Source organism: Numida meleagris, chromosome 7, assembly GCF_002078875.1.
Source record: "Numida meleagris isolate 19003 breed g44 Domestic line chromosome 7, NumMel1.0, whole genome shotgun sequence".
In the NCBI taxonomy this organism is placed as follows: domain Eukaryota; kingdom Metazoa; phylum Chordata; class Aves; order Galliformes; family Numididae; genus Numida; species Numida meleagris.
In genome coordinates, this window is record NC_034415.1 from 4,336,249 (window position 1) to 4,357,703 (window position 21,455).

The 21,455-nt window shown below is 62.9% G+C and overlaps 1 protein-coding gene across 1 annotated transcript; it reads right to left on the minus strand.

Annotated features, from left to right (window-relative positions):
* CRIP2 (cysteine rich protein 2) lies at positions 5,726-15,143 on the minus strand. Its single transcript, XM_021405027.1, has 8 exons — positions 14,986-15,143; positions 8,870-8,964; positions 7,650-7,707; positions 7,080-7,220; positions 6,936-7,004; positions 6,634-6,728; positions 6,439-6,496; positions 5,726-6,361 (listed from the first exon to the last, which is right to left on the minus strand). The coding sequence occupies exons 1-8, from the start codon at positions 15,026-15,028 to the stop codon at positions 6,294-6,296; spliced, it is 627 nt and encodes a 208-aa protein (XP_021260702.1). The 5' UTR covers positions 15,029-15,143; the 3' UTR covers positions 5,726-6,293.

Genomic DNA, 21,455 nt, shown 5'->3' on the forward strand with positions numbered 1-21,455 from the left:
CATCTTGCACCTCTTGCTTCCTGCACACTTTGCATCCTGCACTTGTCTGCATCTTGCACCCCTCGTGCCCTGTACTCTTTACATCCTGCATACTTTGCATCTTGCACCCCTTGTGCCCTGCACCATTTACATCCCACACCCCTACACCTCCTGCACGCCCACCACCAGCACTTCTTGCAACTCCTGTAGCTTTGCATCCTGCACTCCTTTCACCCTTTGCACACCTGCATCCCCCTCCCCTACCCCCAGCTCCCTGCTGGTTCTTGCCCACCCCAGTGCAGCAGAAGAGCCCAAGAGCCCTGCAACAAGCAGGGTTGGAGGCATGTTTGGCATCACCAATTAACCACACCCAGACAGACCACACCTGGGTGCTGACGCAGCTGGCAGACCTGCATTATCCCTCCAGTGCAAAAGTGCACCTTGAAGCCATGCATGCTGCCCACGGGTAGCCTTGAGGAGGAGGTGATGTGGGGGGGCTGTGGGGCCGGACCCTTCTTGCAGGGCCTCAGGAATGGCGTGGGTGCAGCACACAGGGCCTGCCCATCTGAGGCTGACTGTTGTCATTTTATTAACAGTGAAGTCTTGTTGTTCCTTTGTGTTTGGCCACGAAGGAAATGAGGAGCCTATCCAAAGGTCTGTTTTGCATGAAACAATCCTCCCCAGGGCATGTTGCTGCGCTGGGAAGGTCGAGAGGCCCTGTGAAAGGCAGCACCAGGACCCAGCGCCCAAATGCGGGGCACTCCTCGCCCCACAGATCCAGGCCCACTCGTGGGTGCAGGCTGTGAGCCCACCACCTGCTGGCACTGACCTTGGCCCTGCGGGGAGGGGATGGCTCGGGCCAGGCATGAGTCATGCAAGGCCTGCGAGGCTGCAGCCTCCACCCTGTCTCCTCCGTCCTTTCCACTGGAGCTGCAGCCCTGAGGCAGCACATATGTGCACACACCACGTTTAGGATGTGCCACATCCCGAGGCCTGTGCTCTGATGGCACACGGGGCATGTCCCCTCTCTCCTGCAGCCCTGCTTCCCTCCCAGGCTGCTCTGAGGCCCTGCCAGCCAGGACAGCTGGCCCCAGCTGTCTCCCTTTTAAGGCTGTTTTGGTGCCGGCGGGCAGTTCTGCCCAGCATCGGCCCCAGTCCCCATGGACCACACGGTGCCTGGCTCTGCTCCTGCAGTAGGAGCCTCCCAGCCCAGCCAGGCAGACCGTGTCCCCATGGCACTGCATGCTGGCAGGCCAGAGCATGGGGAGCTCAGCCCCCCCGTGCCCTTGTCCGAGGCCATTCGTGCAGTAGAGCGGGCACAAGGCCACTGGGGGGTAACACAGCTGGCGCCGAGGAGCCGGGAGCTGCTCCCTGCCAGCCCTGCCAAACAGAGCTCCGTGCTGCACAGGCTCCTGCTGATGATTTGGCACCACTGGGGTGAGCATGGAGTGCCCATGGCACTGCTGGCTGAGGGGAGCATGGCAGCACCATAGGAACCTGCAGGATGTGGCCTTTTCCTTGTCGTACAGGGAGCGATTTCACTAACAGTCCCAAAGCCAAGCTGTGGAACCCCTCAGTGAGGCAATATACCACGTTCTGCCAGCCTGCAGCCCCCCACCCACAGCCCTGGGGTGAGCTGGACACCGTTCCTCCACCAGGGGAACGACACAGACACCAGCTGCAAACAGCCTCCTCAGCAAAGCCGCCGTTATCTTATCTGCAGACTTGTTCCAGCTCATTTAACCATCAGCATGGCATGCCCCGGCTGCCTGTGTCCTCTGATACCAATCTGGGGGTGGAGGCTCCATCCCGGCGCATCAGGCGCCGACGCTCCTGAGCAGCGTGGCAACACCCTCACGGCAACCCAGGCGGCCGACTGTTTGTTTGGGGTGACGTGCTGGCAGGCAGTGTTGTCACGGCCGGGACACAGCCCCATCCCTGAGCATGTGCCCCCAGCAGCCTCAGGCCGAGCTGCAGTGTTAGGGGTAGGGCTGCGGCCCCAGTGCGTTTGCACAAAGGAAAGATGAAACGGTGACAAGATCAGCCAAAGTCCCCTGTGCCATGCCATGCCACCGAGCAGCCCTTGCCACCTGCCTCCACGAGCACCCTCGCACCCGTGCTACAAACAAGCTCCACTCATGTGGAGTGAGCACAGTGCTGCTCATGCTTTCCTCCTTTGCAGAACTGCCGATGCCTCCTCTAACTTCTTCCCCAACCACAGATCCTCCCAGGCAGCTCTGGGTCCCCTTCCCAAGGAAAATGTGACTCAATAAAACCCCAGGAATGTCCAAAGTGCATCACTGCCATGGGGCTGGCGGGGGATTAGGAGATGTAGACGTTTTCCAAGTGCTTTCCAACTGCAGCTTCTGCAGAATTCCCCTCCCTGGCCATATTTCAGCCTGCACTTGTGCAAGTCACGGGCCCGCTCAGCCGAGACAACTTGTTGTAAAATATGTCCTACCGAGCCCAATATGTAACTCATTTGACAAGAAAATTACAGGGCGGCTTAGAACGCCCAAAGAGGCCAGGGGAGGCTGCCAGCTGTGGGATCCCAGGGAGAGGCTGGAGAGCTGCTGGAGCAATGCCGGAGATGGGGTGCCGGGGAGTGCGTGCCCTCGCCTGGCTCCACGTGCGGCAAATCCCATTAGGGCAGCACGTGGGAGCAGCGTACAGAGCGGGCTGCCAAGCCCAATTACACCCTAAGGGGAAATTCTGGGGTATGTCTTCATAAAGCTGACAGGAGGCTGAGGGCTGGGAGGAATCAGGAACAATGCTGCACGGCGTGCAGAGATGAGGCCGCAGGTGGTTTTGAGACCACGAAACATATTTCCTGCCCTGTTTGTGCAGCGTCCCCCCTCACATTCACAGACAATCACACAGTTGTTTCTAGCAGAAGCTGCAAAAACATTCCCAGCCCCGCTCAGGCTGCTGACTGCCCACAGCAGTCACTTGCCAGGTCATCGTGAAACCTCATGAGCAAGGGCATGCATTATTGTCAATACAGCACTGTGCATGCAGGCACAGACTCATGATTTTGCAGCTCCTGGTCCCACCAGTGCTGGGGCAGTGGCTTATCAGAGCTAGCAGCATCAGGCTGCACAGAAAGACCCTGTGCCCATCCTGCTCGGAGGTGCTGTGGGGTTACCCAGCTCCCAGCTTCAGCAGCACCCACACTGCCGGACCAGCCCAGCCCTGCTACACACGTGTGCAGGAGGGTGCCTGGCTGCCTGCACAGGGCCACCCTTGGCACATGGCTGGGATTTCCAGATGTGGGACAGGAGAACTTCTCCAAGTCCCAGCTACATGGAAAACGACCTGAAATTCCATCCAGGCACAGCTTCCTGCTGTCTCCCCACACAGAGTCTGGCCAAAAACCTCTGTTACTGTCTGCTCTTTCCTGTGAGCTTTCCATTAGCAGCAGCCCCAGGAAATCTCCTGGCTGAAGCCCACCATGGGAGGCATTGGTGCATTTTCCCAGCATCATTTCTCTTGCAGTGATTGTGCCCACCTGTGACTGGGCTGGCTGAAGACACAGTGCCTGCTGCTTTGGAAAGGTGTCCCAGAGCTGGGGGTGCTGAGACCCACAGGGTCACCTCCCCACCCCTCCCAGCCCTGCCATAGGATCAGCCGTGCTGCCTGCCCTGTGCTGGCTCCAGGCTGCTGACGCCATGCATTTTATTCTCAGTTAAAAATTCACTTGCTCCTAACGGTCAAGGTGAGAAGGGGAACGGGGAGCAGGTGGGTCTCAGCTGGCTTCTCCAAAGGGAATTGGGACACTTGGGTCAGCCGTGTCCCCTCAGCAAAGCAGCTTCCAGGCAGGTGGCTGAGCTGCAGCACAGCCCTATTTTGGGGAACTCCCTGGTTTATGGCTCAGGAGGTGTTTGTTCTCTGCAGCGGGGCTGTCTGTGTGCTAAGGGAAACCTGCTGCCCTCTGCAGTGGCGGCACAGGGAGGGAGAGGGACGGCCACATGCTGTGAGGCTGCATCCTTGTTTTAGATGGAGCTGCTTAGCTCCATATGGAGATCCTGGGACAGGGCGAGAGAAGGAATGCAGCCACGGGTCGCACACCCACACAACCCCATCAGCAGCGTGCACAACTCCATCCTATTGGCACAGCTATTCCCAGATCCACACCACATCCAGTCCCCAGACACCCCAGGAGCCCCCAGGGTTGTCCCCTGAATGCTCATGCTGCTGGGAGCCCATTGGCAATGGATTTACAGACCTAACCCTCCAGTGCATAGATTCACACTGTCCCTCCTCCATCCCTGCCCGCCCTCTTGCACCCTCTCCAGGATTTATCTCCTGTCTTTGACTTGCCCCAGGGATGACCCAAAGCCCAGCCCAGACAGACAGAGCTGCACTATTGCCTTTGGGGAGCACCAGAGCTGGTTCCTGTCCCCGTGGAAGCAAGCTGTGCTCGCTGGGCTGCTTGTAATACCCCTCTTAAATCACATCTTCCAGCACTTCATCCCTTTTGGCTCCTGTTTTCAAGTTCCCAGCAAACACTTTAAATCTGTCCTGCCTTCCTGCCCAGCCACACAGCGCCAGCTGCACGCAGCTCAGCACTGCACTGTGGGGCTCCGGGTGCCTCCCCGCATTTCGGGTTCCCCTTCCAACCCTGACCATTGCATCCCTCCCCTGCAGGCGACCTGTATCTGCTTTGGGCTCTGTTTCCCCCCTACCCTGGAGAACATGTCTGTAACCACTCGCCAATTTTCTCATCCCACCAGCAAGTCCCAGCTGAAAGAAATAATAAAATACTTAACGTCCCCAAGGGGAAAGAGGTTTTCAAGGCCCCTTTTGGCAGGAAGGGGGCATTTTCAGCTCGCATAGGTCTCCCAAAAATAAGTACAAAAACATAGCAAGGATCAGAGGCTGAGCTGCCTTCCCACCCGAAGCGCTGCTCTGCTGCACCAGCACTGCCCTGAGCCCTTGGGCATGGGTAATGCCATGCGGGACCCCAGAACATACCCTGGTACCACCCGCAGTGCCCACTGCCCTTACCATGTCCCCAGGCTGCAAGGCTGCACAGGGACAAGATGCTGCCCGCCCACAGCTGGCTTCCCAGCACCCACTGACATTTGGCTATCTTTAGTTTTTCCCCAGTGAAACTCTCATGGGGGGGAAAAAATGTGAGAAAGAAAAACAGAAGAAGAAGAAGAAGAAGAAGGAAAAGAAGAGCCAGCCCCACCCAGAGCAAAGAAATCTCGCGTTTGAGCCCAGCAGCGGTGCACACCGTGCTGTGCTGTGCCATGCTCAGCTCCCCTGGCCCCCCAGCCCTGACAAAAAGGTGGGCTCATTAAGCTCATTAATTAATAAGGGTTTCAAGGACAGTAGCAGAGCTTGGTACCAGCTTGCTGGTGTGACAACAGCCACAAGCAGTGCCCTTTTCGCCCTGCCATGCTGCAGGGTCCAGGGGGCAACGGGAACCCCCATCCCAGCACCGCTGCAGAACAGCACAGTGCTGCTGCCTGTGGGGCTGGGCCCTCTGCCGCGGGTCAGGGAAGGAGCTCGGCGGGGTCAGGTCTCCATAGAAACACCACCAAACACAAACACACACATCCGCTTCCCGGGCGCAGGGACTGCTGCACCGTGCCTGGGAAAGGGCTGCGGCTGCTGCGGGGAGTCAACAGCGCCCACTGCCTCTCTGTGCCCCACAGCCTGGGGCTGCCCCGTGCGCCCCACACGGAGCAGACGGAGACAAGAGGCTCCCTGCCCACCCCCGGAGCCCAGCACACACCGCCTCTCTCAAAACCTTTATTATCAGCAAATAACGAAAGTCCGAGGAGCGCACGGCCGGGTGGGTGGGCAGCGCAAGCAGCGTGCGCACAGGGACAGGGCGAGGGGGTGTCCCCACAGCCGGGAGCACAATGACAACAGCTCATAAATAAACACCGCGACGGGAAACCTCGGGCTCAGGACCCGGCGCGCTCTGCCCCCCCGGGCACAGGGAGCAGGTGGAATCCACAGTGGGGTGATTTTTTTTGGGGGGGATGCAAGGATGGGGATGCAGGAGAAAGGCTGCTGGGAGACTGCGTGTCACTGGTGTCACAGCATCCCCTGAAGCTGCGGGATGGATGCACACCGGGACGGCAGTGACCAACCCCACCAGCCCGTCCTGGGGAGGGCAGAGCGCACTGGGGATGAGCAGAGGCGCCTTCTACCTTTGCCTTTAAACACTGAAGCTTATATTAGGGACTACGGTATAGAACCCGGAGGTTCTATAGAGACAGCAGAGAGCACAGCTCCGTGGCCGAGGGCTGCTCCGGTATTTGTAGGTGCGGGAGGTGAGCAGGGCGTGGCAGGGCCGCCTAGGGCTGGTTCTTCGCCTCAGGGTCTTTGTCGTAGATGTAGCTGCCCACGGCTCCGGTGTTGACGCCTGCAAGGAGGGACGCGCACAGCGGTGGTGACACGGGTAGGACGGGCGTCCCCCCGTCCCGCGCCACCAGCACTCACCCTTCGGCCCGAAAAGAATCCCGTAGCAGGGCTTGTGGCAGTAGGGCTGCCCGTCGTGCTGCACGGGGAGGAGAGACAGACGCGTCACCGTGCGGCACCGCGGGGCTGTGCAGTGCGCTGCGCGGAGCCGCGCTGCCCTCTCGCGGTGGCACAGCCCGGCACGACGCAGCACCGCGGTGCGGGGCCGGCCCTTACCTCGGCGTGGCCCCCGGGGGTCAGCGTCTTGCTGCAGCGCTCGCAACGTAGGCAGGGCCGGTGCCAGTCCTTCCCCAGCGAGGTCACCTTCTCGGCTGCAGCCGGGACGAGAGGGTCACCCCCACACGTCACCAACGCGTGGGGACATCACCACTGCAGATAAAACCGCGCGGACACCAGCCACCCCCTCCCAGCTGCCGCGTGCCCCAGGGGTCCTGCCACCAAGTGCCGCCACGGGGCATGTCCCCCATGCCACCAAGTGCCAGCACAGAGCGCGCGCCCGGCACCCACGGCAGCCTTACCAAAGTAGACCCTCTTGCCGCAGCGTGGGCACATGTTGGGCTCCCCGGTGAAGGTGGTGACGCTGGAGGCTGTAAGATGGAGGGACGTGAGTGTGGGACACCTCATCCAGCCCCCAGCCCCCTGCCCCGTGCCCCCCTACTCACCTTTGCTGGGTCCCTTGGGCGGCGCAGCGTTCACCTTCCTCTCCTCCACCCTGGCCGGGTGCTCAATGGGCCCCGGCGCACTCTGCCCCTCAATCTGCGGCTTCTCGTAGATGTAGGACCCGGCGCCGCCAATGTTCACCCCTGCAGCGGGGCACAGGCTGCAGCAGCCGAGGGATCTCCATCCCTTCCCAGCCCCATCTCACCTCCCCCAAGCCCCTATCCCTGCTGGTCGTCCACGGTCCTTCAGCCCCAGCTTCCTCCCAACCCAGGCTTTATGCAGCTGTGTCTGGGACAGGAGAGCAACTCCACCTGCTGTTCGAATGGGAGTTTGCTTTTTTAATTTATAAATAAATTAAATAAATAAATTAAATAAATAAATTAAATAAATAAATAAATAAATAAGGAAGAGACAGCTGTTGAGACTGATCCCCCTCCAGAAGCTTCGCTGCCCCCCTGCACACAGCAGCTGTACGTTTGGGATCGGATCTGCTCACAGCAGCCCAGGTCCTGGGACACATTTGGGGCTCTGGGGACAGGAGCAGCAGGGGACAGGCAGGGCCCAGACCGTACCTTTGGGGCCGAAGAGCGTCGCGTAGCAGGGCTTGTGGCAGAAGGGCTTCCCATCATGCTGGGGAGAGAGGGCAGTTAGGGTGTTGGGCAGCGAGCGTGCTCCTCGTGGTCACCGCCATCCCCTCCCATGTTCAGAGATAGTTATTGGCCATAGCAGTGATGGGTTGCTGGTTGGACTTGATGATCTTAGAGGTCTTTTCCAACATTAATGACTCTATCAGAGCAGGGTGGCAGTGCCCCAAGTGTGCTCACTGGCCACTCTGGCCCTGTTACACCCACACTGGGCACCCAATGCCAAGGGTAAGGCAGCAGCTCCCCCCCAGCTCTGTGCCAGCACATCCCTGGCCAGGCGAGGAGAGGCCTTTTGCTCTGCTTTGCCTCCACCCCGGTCACTGTGCCCCTCGCCTTGGCCGCAGATCAGAGCCCCGCTGCTATCGGCCCTGCTATCGGCCGGGGGCGATTATGGCAGGAAGGCACGGAGCGGGTGATAAGTGCTGCAGCACTTCTGTCCCACGGCCCAGCGGCCGCCCACGGGAGGGGGCCCTGAGATAACGCCGCTGCAGCCCCGGCTCCAGCAGCAGCTTCCCACAAGGTGCCGGGAACCGAGTCCAAGAGAAAAGAAAGAGCGCTTGTGCCTCCGCATCCTCAGCCCCGAGGTTCACAGGACACAATCAGCCAGGCCTTGGCTGCCGTCACCCCAGCAGAATTTGGCCTTATATGGAGAGGGAGTGAATTCCCCAGGCTTAACTCAGCCTCACTGCCCGGCTGCCCTGGCTGCTGCCAGCCGCCTCTCAGCTGTGCCCCGCTAAGGAGCTGGTGACATGCTGGCACGAGAGGCAGCACACTGCCCGGGGCGCAGGGGACATGCAGTTGCTGTGGGGCTGAGCACCTGCTGCCAGCTCCATCACACTCCCAGCGGTACAGCTGCAGGGCTCATCGGGTGCAGCGTCAGGTACCGGCCCCAGACTGCTTCCTGGCACGTCCCCATCCCTGGGGCATCAGAGAGCACGTCGGCACAGCCCCTGCTCCTTCAGCTTCTCCAAATATTTACATTTTGGGTGGATTTGGGGCTTTCTTAACTCCATTAGAAGCTGTATGGGGAATGCAGCCAGCTCCTCAAGGACGGGTTGGCCGTCCTGCTCCTGCCCAGCTCCTTGCCTGGGTTTAGTCCCCAGACCCTATGCCCCAACCACCCCACTCTGTTGCCCATTGGCCCTCACCTCGGCATGCCCGCCTGGGGTCAGGGTCTTGTTGCAGCGCTCGCACTTCAAGCAGAACTTGTGCCAGTCCTTGCCCAGGGAGGAGACCTTCTCGGCTGCGGACAAACAAGAATGAATGAGTGCCCTTTGCCAATGTGGGGCTGTGTTATCACACTGCCTGCACCCCTATTCCCATCGGCTGTTCTGCTCCACACGATGTTCCCAGGGCCGCTCCAGCACCATGCTCCTACTCCCCATGTCTATTTTTACTCCCTGCATTGCCCCACACGGCCCTGCTCCCATTCAAATATTTAGAGTTGCCATGCCCACCCGGCCTGGCCCGGCAGCTCCTGCTCATTTTCATGCCTCAGCTGCTGTGCCTCTGGCTCAGACCAGGATAGCAGACAGTCTCCGGTGTCACCAAGTCTAGATTCAGCCCTGGAGAACACCCGTCTGCGTGTGCAGGGCTGGGAGTGGGCATGGTGTACAGACAGGTGCGTGGGCACAGTGCGCACTGTGAGCCTGCGGGGCAACACGCTGCGGGCACCAGAAATGGCTTCAAAGCCTCCAGTTCCAGGAAGGTGAGAGCTCAGAGACCGGTTCCACAAATGCACCTCCTGGGGCTGCACATCCCCAGGGCCTCACCCACGTCCCCATCTGCACGGTGCTGGCCCCGCTCCTCGCTGGCTTCTGAGGGCACTAGGACAGCGGTGCCCGGTGGTTCCCTCCCAGCTGGGGGGTCCCCAGCTCCAGGGGTGCACGCAGAAGGGACAGCTGGAAAGCAGCACCATCCCATTAAAGCCATCATAAAACTAAATCATAAGGGCCAAATAAAATATTTAACGAGCAAATAAAAGCTCAGCTTTGCTCCACAAGAACAGCCCTCCGCAGAGGAATGTTTCCCAGCCCCTGTCCCCTCGTAAGGACTTCAGCAAATGTCACCGGGTTGTGTTGGGTCGCGATGGGGGCCGGGAGCTCCCCGAGGGCAGGTCCAGCTCCAAGAGCTGCCCTCCTCCAGCAAACGGCTGCACCCAGGGCATCCACAGTGCCAAGATATGCCGAAACAACCCCACGGTCACCCAGGGCTGATGCACAGTGAGCCACAGAGATGGAGGAGGATGGACCTGGTGTATCCCCAGGGAAGCACGGACCTGGGGTTTGGTGTCAGCTGGGAGCACGGCTCAGTGACACAGCTTCGCAGAGCAGCAGCGCTTTGCGCAACAGCAGTCCCCAGCTGGGTCAGCAGCTTCTCCCAGCAAGGGAAATTCACTGCAACCCCGCTTGGGCCGCACGTGGGTCACGAGGGTGCACACAAAGGGACATTCCGGCCCGGGGCTTTCTGGATGCGCAGCAGCGCGAGCCCCAGGTATCCCCGCGTGACCGCGGCTGGGATGTGGAGCCGCACTGCGCCCGGTGGCAGACAAGAACCCCGGCGATGTGCTGCTCATGTGCAAGACCAGGCTGCCAGCCAGACCGGCCCCGGGCACAGGGCAGCTTCCTCAGGGAGGGAAATGGAGCGTGAGCTTCTGAAAGCTGAGCCAGAGGCTCGGGGCCGAGGGGCCGCTCGGTTGCATCCCAGCGGCTGCACAGCCGGGCCCGGGGCTGCGTCACCTCCGGCCGCCCCCGCCCCTCAGGGAGCCGCGGGAGGAAGCTCCCGGCGGATGTTTTGCAGCGGCGCTGGCTGTTGCAGCTGCCACGGCCCCCGCCAGACGAGATTCGCCCCCGCGACATCTCGGGCAGCTGTAAGACCCCGCTGCTCCCTGGGGGCCGCAGCCCCGGCCGCGAATGGGCAGGAGGGATGAGGTGGCCTCTGGGTGCTGTCCCGCTCCCGGGGACACCCTGGAGCCGTCCCTCGCCCTCGGCTGGAGGCACGGGGCCGGGTACGCGCAAACAAAGGGGACGGGGAACAGGGCCAAGCGCTCAGAGCGCGCTCCGCCGGACGGCCGTCGGGCCGCATTGTTCGCCGCGAGCAAAGGAAGCCGCCCGGAGCCTGCCCGGCCCATTCCCAGGGCGGCGGCCGTTTGTGCCGGCGCTGCCCATCAATCACCGCGGGCAGCCCGCACCGGATTGCTGTCACCGGGCCGCGGCCGCTCCGCGGTTGCATCAGCTACGGCGGAGAAGGCTCCGGCCGCACCCCGCCACGGAGGGGACCCCCCCCACGGCGATCCGGGCGGGCTGCGGGGCTGGGGCTGCCGCTATCGCTGCCCGCGGGCGGCTGCGGGCTGTGTCGCGGCAGGGCTGGGAAGCGGGCCGCCAGCAGCAGCCGTGCGCTGCCGAGCGGAGCTGCTGCCTCCTCCCCGGAGCGATCCCGCGTCCTTCGCTCCCTTCTTCCCTTCCCTCCCTCCCTTCCCAGCGGGAATTCGCAGCCCGCTTCCCTGGGGACGCCCAGACACGCGGCGGCGCACCCCGCACCGCAGCCGGGATGGTGCCGGGACCGCCCCGCCCGCGCAGCCCGCAGCCAGGCGCCGTGCCCGGGCAGGGCCGCCGGCGTAGGCGAGAGGAGCCGAGCGCGTCTTCGCGGGACGGGAGCCCTCCTCCCCGCCCGGGCCGGCACCGAGCCCTCGCCCCGCTGTTCCCGCAGCCCCTGACACCACCGCCGCTCCTCCAGCCGCGCAAACGCGGCATCGCCAACCCGGCCGTTCCAGGCTCGCAAAGCCCAGCGCAGCCACGGAGATGCCGAAGCCGTGCGGGGACCCGGCATCCGGGAGGGTCGGGGGGAAACGAAGCCAAGCGCAGACACCAGGACCCATCTGCTCGGCTCCCCCTGCACTTTGCCGCCGGCGTGCCCAGTAGCGTGGCCGCTGACTGCCCACAGACCTCTTCCTCCTGGCACTTTCCTGGGTGTGAGCCTTCGCCCTCCCGCTCCGGTTCACGGGCACAGGGCAGCCTCGAGCAAATTCCCTCTCCGTTTTTCATGGGGCTGCTGTACTTCATCAAGCCGTTGTGTGCACGGGACGTGCTGCATGGGGACGGCTGTGCTGGGAGAGGGCCTGCAGTGCTCCCGTGGGCACGCTTCCCAGCTCACTCGGGATATAGGACCAGGCATCCCCGGGCACCCGCAGTGGAGCTCCCAGGAATGCTCCTGCTGCTCCCTTTTCATCTGGCTGCTGTCTGCCAGCCTCCCTCTCTCCCTCCTGCTGCTCCAGGCCCTGTGCTGCCACAAAACAGCAAATGGAAATCAGAGTGCACGGGGTGAGCTCGGCAGCCCTCCCTGACCCAGCACACCAGAGCAGGGCAGGCGCAGAGACGCAGCCTCTCCCTGGCCAGGAGCACCGTGTTCCTCTGAGCTGATACCATCTCTGATGGGCAGTGCCGGGAGGGTGAGAGCCTTCCCTGGCCCACATCAGCAGAGATTTGAGGCAGTACTGGAGCAGCCAAGCCCACAGCAGTGCCCCCCAGCCCTGCTCTGCACAGGCACAGCCAGGCGCTGCTGTCCCCACCGTGGCCAGGATGCTTGGCACCTGCCTGCATGCGGGCTGTCCCATGATGAGCCCTGAGTGCCAGGGCCCACGCCCAGCCCTCACCTCCTGCCCCTGGCAGCGGTGCCACCACGGCCCTATCGCAGCCGAGAGCACACGCCCTGGCCGGTGGTTTTCACTGTAATGCTACGGAGGCAGATTTTCCATTACCTCTCACTGGGGCGTTCCCGCTCCACCTTTCCTGCCCTTTCTTTCCCCCTCCTCGGCCCCGTCACCCTTCCCCATCCGCAGGCCCCAATGCCAACAGCAAAGGAGGATGGAGCAGAGGATCTCACACCCAGCCCCCATTCCCAGGGGTCAGGGCAACCCGCACAGCGCTGCGGGGCCTCCTGGGAGCCGCGGTACCGCGCACACTGACCGCACGCAGAGCGAGGGGCTGGGGCTGATGCCTGCCCTCCTACAGACAACATCCTACAGCTCACAGCACTCAGCAGCGTCCTTCCCTCGCAGTGCCCCGTGTGAGGAGCCAAGTGCCCTCTGTTAAGGTTTTGCAGAGCCCATGCACGCTCCTGGAGGGGCCGCCCGGAGTCACGGGGCAGTGGTTGCATAAGGAGCACGGGCAGCGCGCTCAGAGCGGCCCTTTGTCAGCACTGCCGTGGGAATGAAGCCCTGCAGCCCGCACTGGGCACTCACCGGGTGTGAGTGAGTGAGCGGCTCCAACCTGAGGGCAGCGGTTACTGATTAATCGGTCGCAGGGCGGCCTGAGCAGTTGGATTCCTGCCGGGCAGCCCTGCCTGCATGGGCTCAGCCTCCACGCACCCCAACACCGGGGCTGGAGCCCCCGTGAGCAAAGCGGGTGCAGCCCAGCGCTGTGCCCACGTGCTCGTAGCATCCCCAGGGCTTTGAGCTGTTTCGTGCTCGGGAAGCGCGGTACAGGAAAGCAGGGAACCTCCCAAACCATCCTGCCAACCGCTGGGAAAAGGGGCCCAGAGGCAGAAACGCTCAGCTGTGGCTGGCGGGACCCCGCAGAACCCGCTGCGGCACAGCGGGTCCCATGGCGCTCTGGCTCCCAGCAGCCCCATCCCTCGGGCACTCCCTGCCCCAGCCGCAGCCACCTGCCAGCACCGCGCTGCCCCGATGGAGGGGAGGTGGCGGCGTGCCCCGCTCCGCCTGGAAACTGCGCTGCGGGCCGAGCGTGCTTCCAAAAACCGTCTGACAAAAGAGCCAGAGGACTATTTTTATATTTCCCTGCGCTTTTTAAAGAAAAAAAGCTCATTCTGCAGCTCAGGAAACGCCCACATCCTTCTGAGTACAGGGAGGAGTCTCTGGATTTTTCCAGGGAGCGCGGAGCAACAGGCGGGCTGGGCTGGAAATGAGTTTTCCATCGGTACCCGCTGCCGTTGGCTTCGGTCGGCCACGGGGCCGAGAACGGGACACGGGGGCATTTCCCACGCGCGACCCACAGCCACAGCCCTGCACGCTCCTGCCTGCGGGTACCAGCGCTGGCAAGCAGGGCGCCGGGGATCAACCCCCGCCTGCTGGGGCCGGGGGATGCCCGGGTGCGCCAAGCCCTGCCAGCAGGTAACCCTGCTCCGTGCCCGGCTCTGTGCTGGTGGCTGCCCGGGGAGCAGCTCCCGGCCCCGCGCAGGGCTCTCGCTTGCCTTCTGTGCATTAAATAAACCAAGCCGGGTTTATTCCGTGGGAGCCTGGGCGGTTCCCAGAGGGGAAGCCGAGGACGTCAGGAGCGCGCGCCGCTGCTGGAACAGCGGGAGAGGGGAAGTTTCCGGCCGGCTCCTGCTCCAGTTCCCCACGCCCCATCACAGGGTGAGGGGAAGGTGCCGCTGCCCCCTCCCTCCCGCACGTCCCCACGTCCCCGAGGGGGACAGGAGAGGGGAAGCAGCAGGGCGCAGGGCAGGGGCTGCCCACCGCCCCCAGCGCCCTGCTGGAGTCAGGACTGTGGCACGTGCCCTATACAGCGCCGTGGGCTCAGGGACTCCCGAGCCCCCCGCAGCCACGGGGGCTGGGGCTGCGCTCCCTGCCCGGCCCTCCCTGGGGCAGGAGGAGGGCTGACCCCGGGCCGTGCCCAGCGGCCGGCCAGCGGGCTATTTTCTGCTTAAAAAGGAAAAAGTTCACACGGGGAGAAATGTCCGAGGCTGAGCCGTTCCCGCCGCCCCCCCACAAATAGGTTTATTTAAAGGAGGAAGAGAGCAAATTCCTATTTCTGTGTTTACTTGGAGATGGCCGGGAAGGAATGAACGCTCCCGGTGCCTCCACCGCGCGGGCACCGCCGGGCTTTCTGTGCCCAAGGGCCGCACCGGGGGGCGCGGGGGGGGACCCCACGGCCGGGATGGTCCCGGGGCCGCCCCGCTTCCCGCAGAACCGGGACTGAGCGCCCACCCGGGCGGAGCCGGCACCGAGCCCTCTGACAAAGCACCGCAGAAACCCGAACCGCCGCCCGCGGGAGGCGAAGCGCGCACCTGGCCCGGCCTTACAGGAGCGTATCGGGTGCGCTCGCACCTGCCCCTCTGCTCCAACCCACCGAACCCCCCCTCTCGCCACGGTCTATGGGACTCTATGGGACGGATCCCCCTCCGCACAGCGGGACGCAGCCCCCACCCGTTGTACGGCACCGGGGCGGCGGGCAGGGCAGGGGGATGCGCTGCGCTGCGCCGCGGGGACACGCGGGGGGGTGGGGAGGGGACCCGGGGTCGCGCTCACCGAAATACACGGTCTTGTCGCACTTGGGGCACTTGGATGCCATGGCGGGAGAGCGGAGCGGAGCCGTGCAGTGCCGTGCCGTGCCGAGCCGTGCCGTGCTGTTCTCCCCGCTCCGCCCGGCCCCCGCCCATCGCCCGGGGTGGGGGGGGCCGGGGCGGGGCTGCCCGCCGCGCGTCTGCCCGGCCCGGCACGGCTCGGCCCCCCGGCAGGTGCACCCCCAGAGCTGGGAGTCCCTCCCCAGGGGCACTCGGAGCGGCCGCGGACGGGCAGGGCGCGGGGATGGGGCTGCGGGTGCCCCTACGCGTGTGCGTCGGCGGCGCCGCGCAGCTCGGGCAGCGCCCAGCAGCCCCCCCCCAGCTCACAACTCCGTGTTAATCTGCCCCTGCTGCTGATCCCCCTGCGGCGATCAGCCCACAGCCGGCTGCCCCAGCTCACCCATCCCCGGCACCAACCGACTGCCCCAGGCCCCCGCTCCGGCCGGGCCACGCAGGAGGGCAGGGGCTCGGGGCATTCTTAGGTGCATTTTTTCCGGATGGGATAACTGAGAATCCCGGCAGAGCAGCCAGGACGACGGGCCTGATACGAGGGCAGAGATAACGCCGGTGGGGGCGGCGGGGTGTGGGAGGACGGCACGTCTTCCCCCAGCCTGCACGGCTCGGCAGCGCTGCCCGCCGCCCCGCGAGGTCCACGGGCCTATACCCCCCCGTGCATCCCTGCGCCATTTTGCTCTGTTGCCATGGAAACAGCCATGTCAGAAATCCCTCCCGGCGCAGAGGGATGCGCGGGGCCGTGCAGCGCTGCTGGGTGCCAGCTGTGCCCGCTTCGGGGCGTGCCCTTCAGCGTGCACAGACCCCGCAGCGCACGGCCCCTCCGCGCCGCCCGGCCAGGTCCTGACCCGCACAGCTGCCGTGGGGCAGCAGGTGCGTGGCGTGGGGGGTTCGGGGGACCCCCGGTGCCGTTCTGGGGCTGAGCCCTCCACCGCAGCCCCGCAGGGTAGCGCGTCCTTGGCCGAGCGTCGATAAACAGGAAATCTGCTGGCGGTGAAACCGAAGCCACTGCATTATTCATCAGCCCGCAGCCTGGCCCCGCTCCTCAGCCATTGTCACATAATTCCTCCTTTCTCCGTCGGCAGCTGGCGCGCAGCCGCCGGCCCCGGGTGCGGGGACCGAACCCCGGCGCCGTGCGGTGCGGGGACGGTGACAGCGGGTGTCTGCGGCGGCTGTACCCACAGGGCTGGAGGGCGGCTGGGGGCCAGGCTGCCCCGTCACTCTGCACCCAGCTGCTGTCACAACAACGGCCGGCTTTGTCACCAGCGGGTCCCCGGCAGGGCAGGTGGCGGAGGCGCTGGAGCGGTGGTGGAGCCGCGCGGCCCAGCTGTGCAGCCACCGTGGCCACACGGGGATCAGCGGATCACTGGTCCCTCCACAGCGTGAGCCACCCCCGCAGCACGGGGCTCCTCTGGTCCCAGAGGAGATGGAGCGTCCCACGCTTTGCCCCAAAGCTCATCAGTTCCCGTGAGACCCCGTGACGAGGAGAGCGCGAGGGAGAGCCCTGCAAGAGTCTGCCGCCTGCATCCGTCTGTGGCACTTGGCAGTCTCAGCCTCAGTGCCCCAGAGGCAGGAGCAGGAGGAAGGCTGCACGCACCCAGCTGCACGCACACAGCAGCCACGGGCGCAGCCAGCACCGAGGGCTGTCCCAGCACAGGCTGCTCACACACCCGGGCTGGGGGGAATTAAGGCAATCACCTAAAGGTGCGAATCCCCGCCCGCAAATGCGCTAAATCCCAAGCGGATATGCTCGCTCAGGAGCAAAGTGGCTTTGGCTTGTGCTCTCTTAATCTGCCCCAGCTTAGGTTCTGTGCTCCCGCACCGAGGCCTGGGGACAGTGGGACGGGTGACCCGGGCGGCATCTTCAGCGAGCAATGCCTTTCACTTCACCAACCCATGGGCTCCATCCCGCAGCTCCAGCTGCGCCTGGTTTCCCTGGCAACGGGAGCTGCAGCTGCCTTCCTGCAGCCCAAGCCTGGGGATGCTGCTACGTGCGGTGCCGGGGTGCCCAGTGCAGGGACTGTGCCCCAGTGGCGGGTGCCCCGTTTTCCTTCAACCACTCCCAGCCCATCCCCGGGCTTCCCTAAGCCCCCCCCCAGCTGTCTCCTTGGGGCCGGGGAGGCATCGCAGCGCTGCCACAGATATCTGATTGCTATTCAGCTGGTTGTGCCTGTGGTCCCCATACACGGAACCGGGAGCGCTGCGTGTGCCCCCAGTGCGCTGCGGCACTGGGATTGCAGCAGTGGCCATCCCAGCCAGCAGTGGGACTGAAGCGACCTAAAGGTCAGCCCTAAGGCAGCCCCTGGCCACAGGGCTGTGGGGCTGCAGCTGGCGGTGCAGCAGGAATCACCCTCCCCCCCCCAAGACGCCGTTACAGGGAGTAGAGCTGAGCGGGACTTGGCGCTGGGGCAGGTCAAGCAGAGAGCTTTGCAGGGATAGTAAGGGAAAGCGAGAAATCAATAAGGATAACTTCCCCCCAGCTGCCTTGCCTTTGGCTCACCCCTCTCCCCCTGCTCCGGCTCCCCCCGGCTCTTTCTTCCTCCTTCAGATGCAAACACCACAAAAACGCGGCTGCAGAGAGCCCTGGGCCGGGGCTGGAAGGCCTCCCCGTCCACGCCTTCTGCTCGTATTTGTCTCACGTTTTCTGGCGTCTAGAATTATTGGATGCATTACAGGACAAGAGACTGGAGGGAAAAATATTCAGTAAAAAAAAAAAAGGTAAAGGGTTAAGGGAAAAAAAAACAACTACTGCATGCTGGGTTCACCCGGAGGACGGTCACCTGCGCGTGACCTCTCTCTCCCTTGTGCCAGGGCCTGCCCGCAGCGACACAGGGATCTCTCCCCTCCAAAGCGGCCACGCTTGGATGAGCCCCGTGCAAACCCAGGGCCCCATTCAGGGTTGGGGGTCCGAGGGGTGTGGGGCCAGCGGGCGCTGGCTCTCGTCAGGCAGCACATGCCGGCAGCGGGGCAGCACATCATCGCCTCACCCAGCCACCCGCTCGTCGCTTCTCTCCTTTAAAAGGCATCCCTGTGCCCTGCTATCACAGCAGATAGCACCGTCACGCCGCTGAGTGCGATAAGCGGGGCTGTGGCCAACCCGCTTGTCCTTGCAAGTGGCAATGGATGTCCCCGCATCCCCTTCCCCTGGGGCTGCAGCCGCTCCTCACCGATGCCTCTGTCCTCACCAGTTCTATGCTGCGTGGGGCCCATTAAACAGCCATAAAATGCTACCAATAGAGGCGAATGCCCCCCAGGAATCGCAGCGAGCTGCTTCCCTCAGCACAGACGTCCCCCCAGCCCTGAGCTGCCAGCGCTCGCTGGGCCCAGGCACCCGCTTGGCTGCAAGGCGTGTCCTGAGCGCCCTGCTGAAGGGCCAGGGGAACAAGCGGCCCATTGACACGCTGCTCACATCCAGCACAGCTTCCCAAGCGGCCCAGCGCCAGCAGTGCAGCAGCACGCCGGGTGCTGGGAGCCGAGAGCTAGCAGGGAGCGGGCGTTACAAGTGGTGCTCATACAAGAAAAAGGCAGCACGTGGGGTGGGGAGGGTGCGCAGAGCGCAGCACGGCCCTCTGCCAGCACCACATAGGGCCAGGATGCGGTGTCCCAGCACGGATGGGTCCGGCAGCAGAGTGCAGCCCTTGGCTGTGCGCAGTGCACGGGGCTGTCTGTGAGGAAGGGACCAGGCTATATGCCCCAGTGAAGGGCCAGGAGAGGCTCCCCCAGAGCTGGCAGCCTGCAGAGAGGTGCTGCGTTCACAGCTCCGGCACAAACCAAATCTCTGAACGCAGGGCAGTGCTTCAGCCCCGTCCTGGCTTTGTCCCAGGCCGAGGAGATGGGGACAAGGCGCTGGCAGGGATAATGCTGGGGCCCAGGCACTGAGGAACCGTCCTTGAAGCCCTGCCCGCCGCCAGAGCTGAATGGCACATTTCAACAGAGGCCGTCTGGAATTGGCTGACAAGAAACATTTCTGGGTACCACGAGCCCGGCTCCACGGCCCCCATGCACAGGCACACAAAAATGCCAAATATTTGTCCAGAGGAGCACTGGCCAGCTGCCCTCGGCACACAGCGGGGCCGGGCCTGCTGCTGGGACCGGGCGTCCCGCAGGGATGGGGCTCTGGGTGCCTCAGCCCCCCCGCAGCACTGCTTGCTCATACCCCCCCCTCCTTACAGGCCCCCCTGCAAACATTCAATGCTCAGGAAGCAAACCAAAGGCAGAGGGAAGCAGGGATATGCTGCAAGGACCACACACGTTCATGACGTGTCCATGCCCCAAAGGTGGGGATCATGGCCGAGCCCATCGCTATTGTCTCTCCCAGGCTCTCACAGGAGAAGCATTCGCTAAAAAGCACGTTTAAAGAAGAAAACAAAAACAAACGGAGCAGTAATGAGGCAGCTACGGAGGCTGTCTTGCCACAGCTTGCCTGTTTGCAGCGTTCCCTCATTTCCAATCTAACATCGCTGCCAACACTCCTTTGAACTACAATGTGGTTAAGCCCATGCCCTCTGACGGATCAGAAAAAGCAGAAACCACCTAGAGCCCAGTGTGCGTAATGGTACCCAGCCCCTCCTCCCTCCTCCCTCCCAACCAAAACCCACCGCAGCTTTCACTCCCAGCCTCCCCGTGACCCCACAGGGCTGCAACCCCCACTGCTCTGCATACCCGCAGTGCTGGGAGCTGACCCACCTCGGCCGCTCACAGCTGGGTGCTGGGGAGGGCTCCATCCCACACAACCCAACCAGCTGCACGCAGCTCACGGGCTTCCCAAGGTCTGGCTTGTGTAATGCTTGCTCCGAGGATCCAGAGCCTGGAACAGAGCTGGCACGGGCTCCAAATTTCCATTTCAAAGGAAATTTCAGCATGTATTTTGCTTTACAACTCCACAGTAGTGTCCCAGTTACAGTCCACCTCCCACGTCAGGAATGTGAGTTTCAGAACCATTCGTTTTGGTCATACTTTTTGTTTCCACACCATTTCAACAGCGCTGTTAGGGAGAGCGTGCCGCCCTCACGTGACAGCAGCAAAAGCACAGCTCAGCGAGGGCTGCCGCCAACAAGCCGCTCAAATGCCAACATCCAGAGGGAGAAGCAAGGTGCTTTTCCTCCCAGCTCTGCAGCGTGGAGCAAATACACCTGGAGCCTCCCACCTGTCTGGGGCTCCCCTCCTTCAGAACGTATCGTCCCCCTCCATCGCAAGCGCCTGTAAGGAGCTGGAAGCAGGGGCTGGAGGGGACACTGGGAATGAATCACTGCCCCAGCTGTACGTGCCCATTTACCAGCCCTACAGCAGGAAAAAAAAAAAAAAAGGAAAAATAACAAGATTAGAAGCAATGCCCGCACCAGCAGTGTGTCGGCAAGGGAATGAGAATACCATTTTCAATGGAAGAGGTTGGTCTGGGAGAGGCGTGGTGACAGCAGATGGCCTGAGAGAGAGGCAGCTCGGCTCTGAGCACGTCAGTGCTGGGGCCTGCCACTGGCTTTGCGTTTCCTGGGACCGGGTAGCTTCCTGCCATTGCTAAAGGTATCTGCCAAACCCTCTTCACAAGCAGGTACAGACAGACAGGGAAGCACAGGGAGAGAAGTCTGCTTCAGCATGGTGAACAACGGCATCCATATTTAAGGACACATATTTAAGGATCCTTCAAAGCCACGGCAGGTCAGGATCTTCACTGCTTGCCCGTACTCATTTCCCAAGTCACCCCTGGAGTCACTCCAAGAAAGCTTTTAAGTAGTCTGAAACTGCAGAGCTGGCACCCCCAAGTGGTCGCTCTGGCTCCGAGCAGCTTCTTTCCCATCTCTGTTGTTCCTCCCCTGCCGAGTGCTGTGCAGCTCCCTGGTACCCAGCGCTGTCCCACGGGACACGGCACCATACAGCCGTGTGGGCAGAGTGGGGCTGATCTGACACCGATGCTCACCGCGACCTTTCTGATTTCACGTGCAATCCCTGAGACTGCTCCCTCGCCGGGAAAGAAGCCAGCGAGCGTTACAAACCTTCATGCTGCCAGCAATATTTCTTGCACACCTAAATTAATCCCACAGACCGATGAAAGCGCAGTAAAACTGCCAGAGCGCTTTGGCACAGCCCGCACGGTGCTCGCAGGCAGCCCGAAGGCTTTCTGGCTACGGAGCTCGGCGCCCTTCACCCTGCCCATCCTTCAGCTGCCCCCTCCTGCCTTCAGTTCTGGGCAGGGACACATGACCCACGGCGCAGGACAGGCTTACAGCTGCCCAGCATGCACCTACTCACCGCCAGAGTAAGCCTCACCCCTCCCAGGCAGCAGATGAGCACAACCACTGGAAGCACTTTGCCGATCCCGGTACGGACGAATGTAGAAACGAAGCACTTAACGTCAGCGCGCTCTGCTGCTCAGCCCCAGGGATTTCACTTTGCCACATGTCAGAGCCACGGCACCGCGCAGCGCGG

Coding starts and splice junctions, on each gene's coding strand:
- CRIP2 (XM_021405027.1), bottom strand. CDS start 15,028: ATGGCATCCAAGTGCCCCAAGTGCGACAAGACCGTGTATTTCG. Junction 7,708..8,869: donor CCCCAGGCGGGCATGCCGAG/GTGAGGGCCAAT, acceptor CTCTCTCCCCAG/CATGATGGGAAGCCCTTCTG. Junction 6,729..6,935: donor CGGCAAGAGGGTCTACTTTG/GTAAGGCTGCCG, acceptor TCCCGGCTGCAG/CCGAGAAGGTGACCTCGCTG.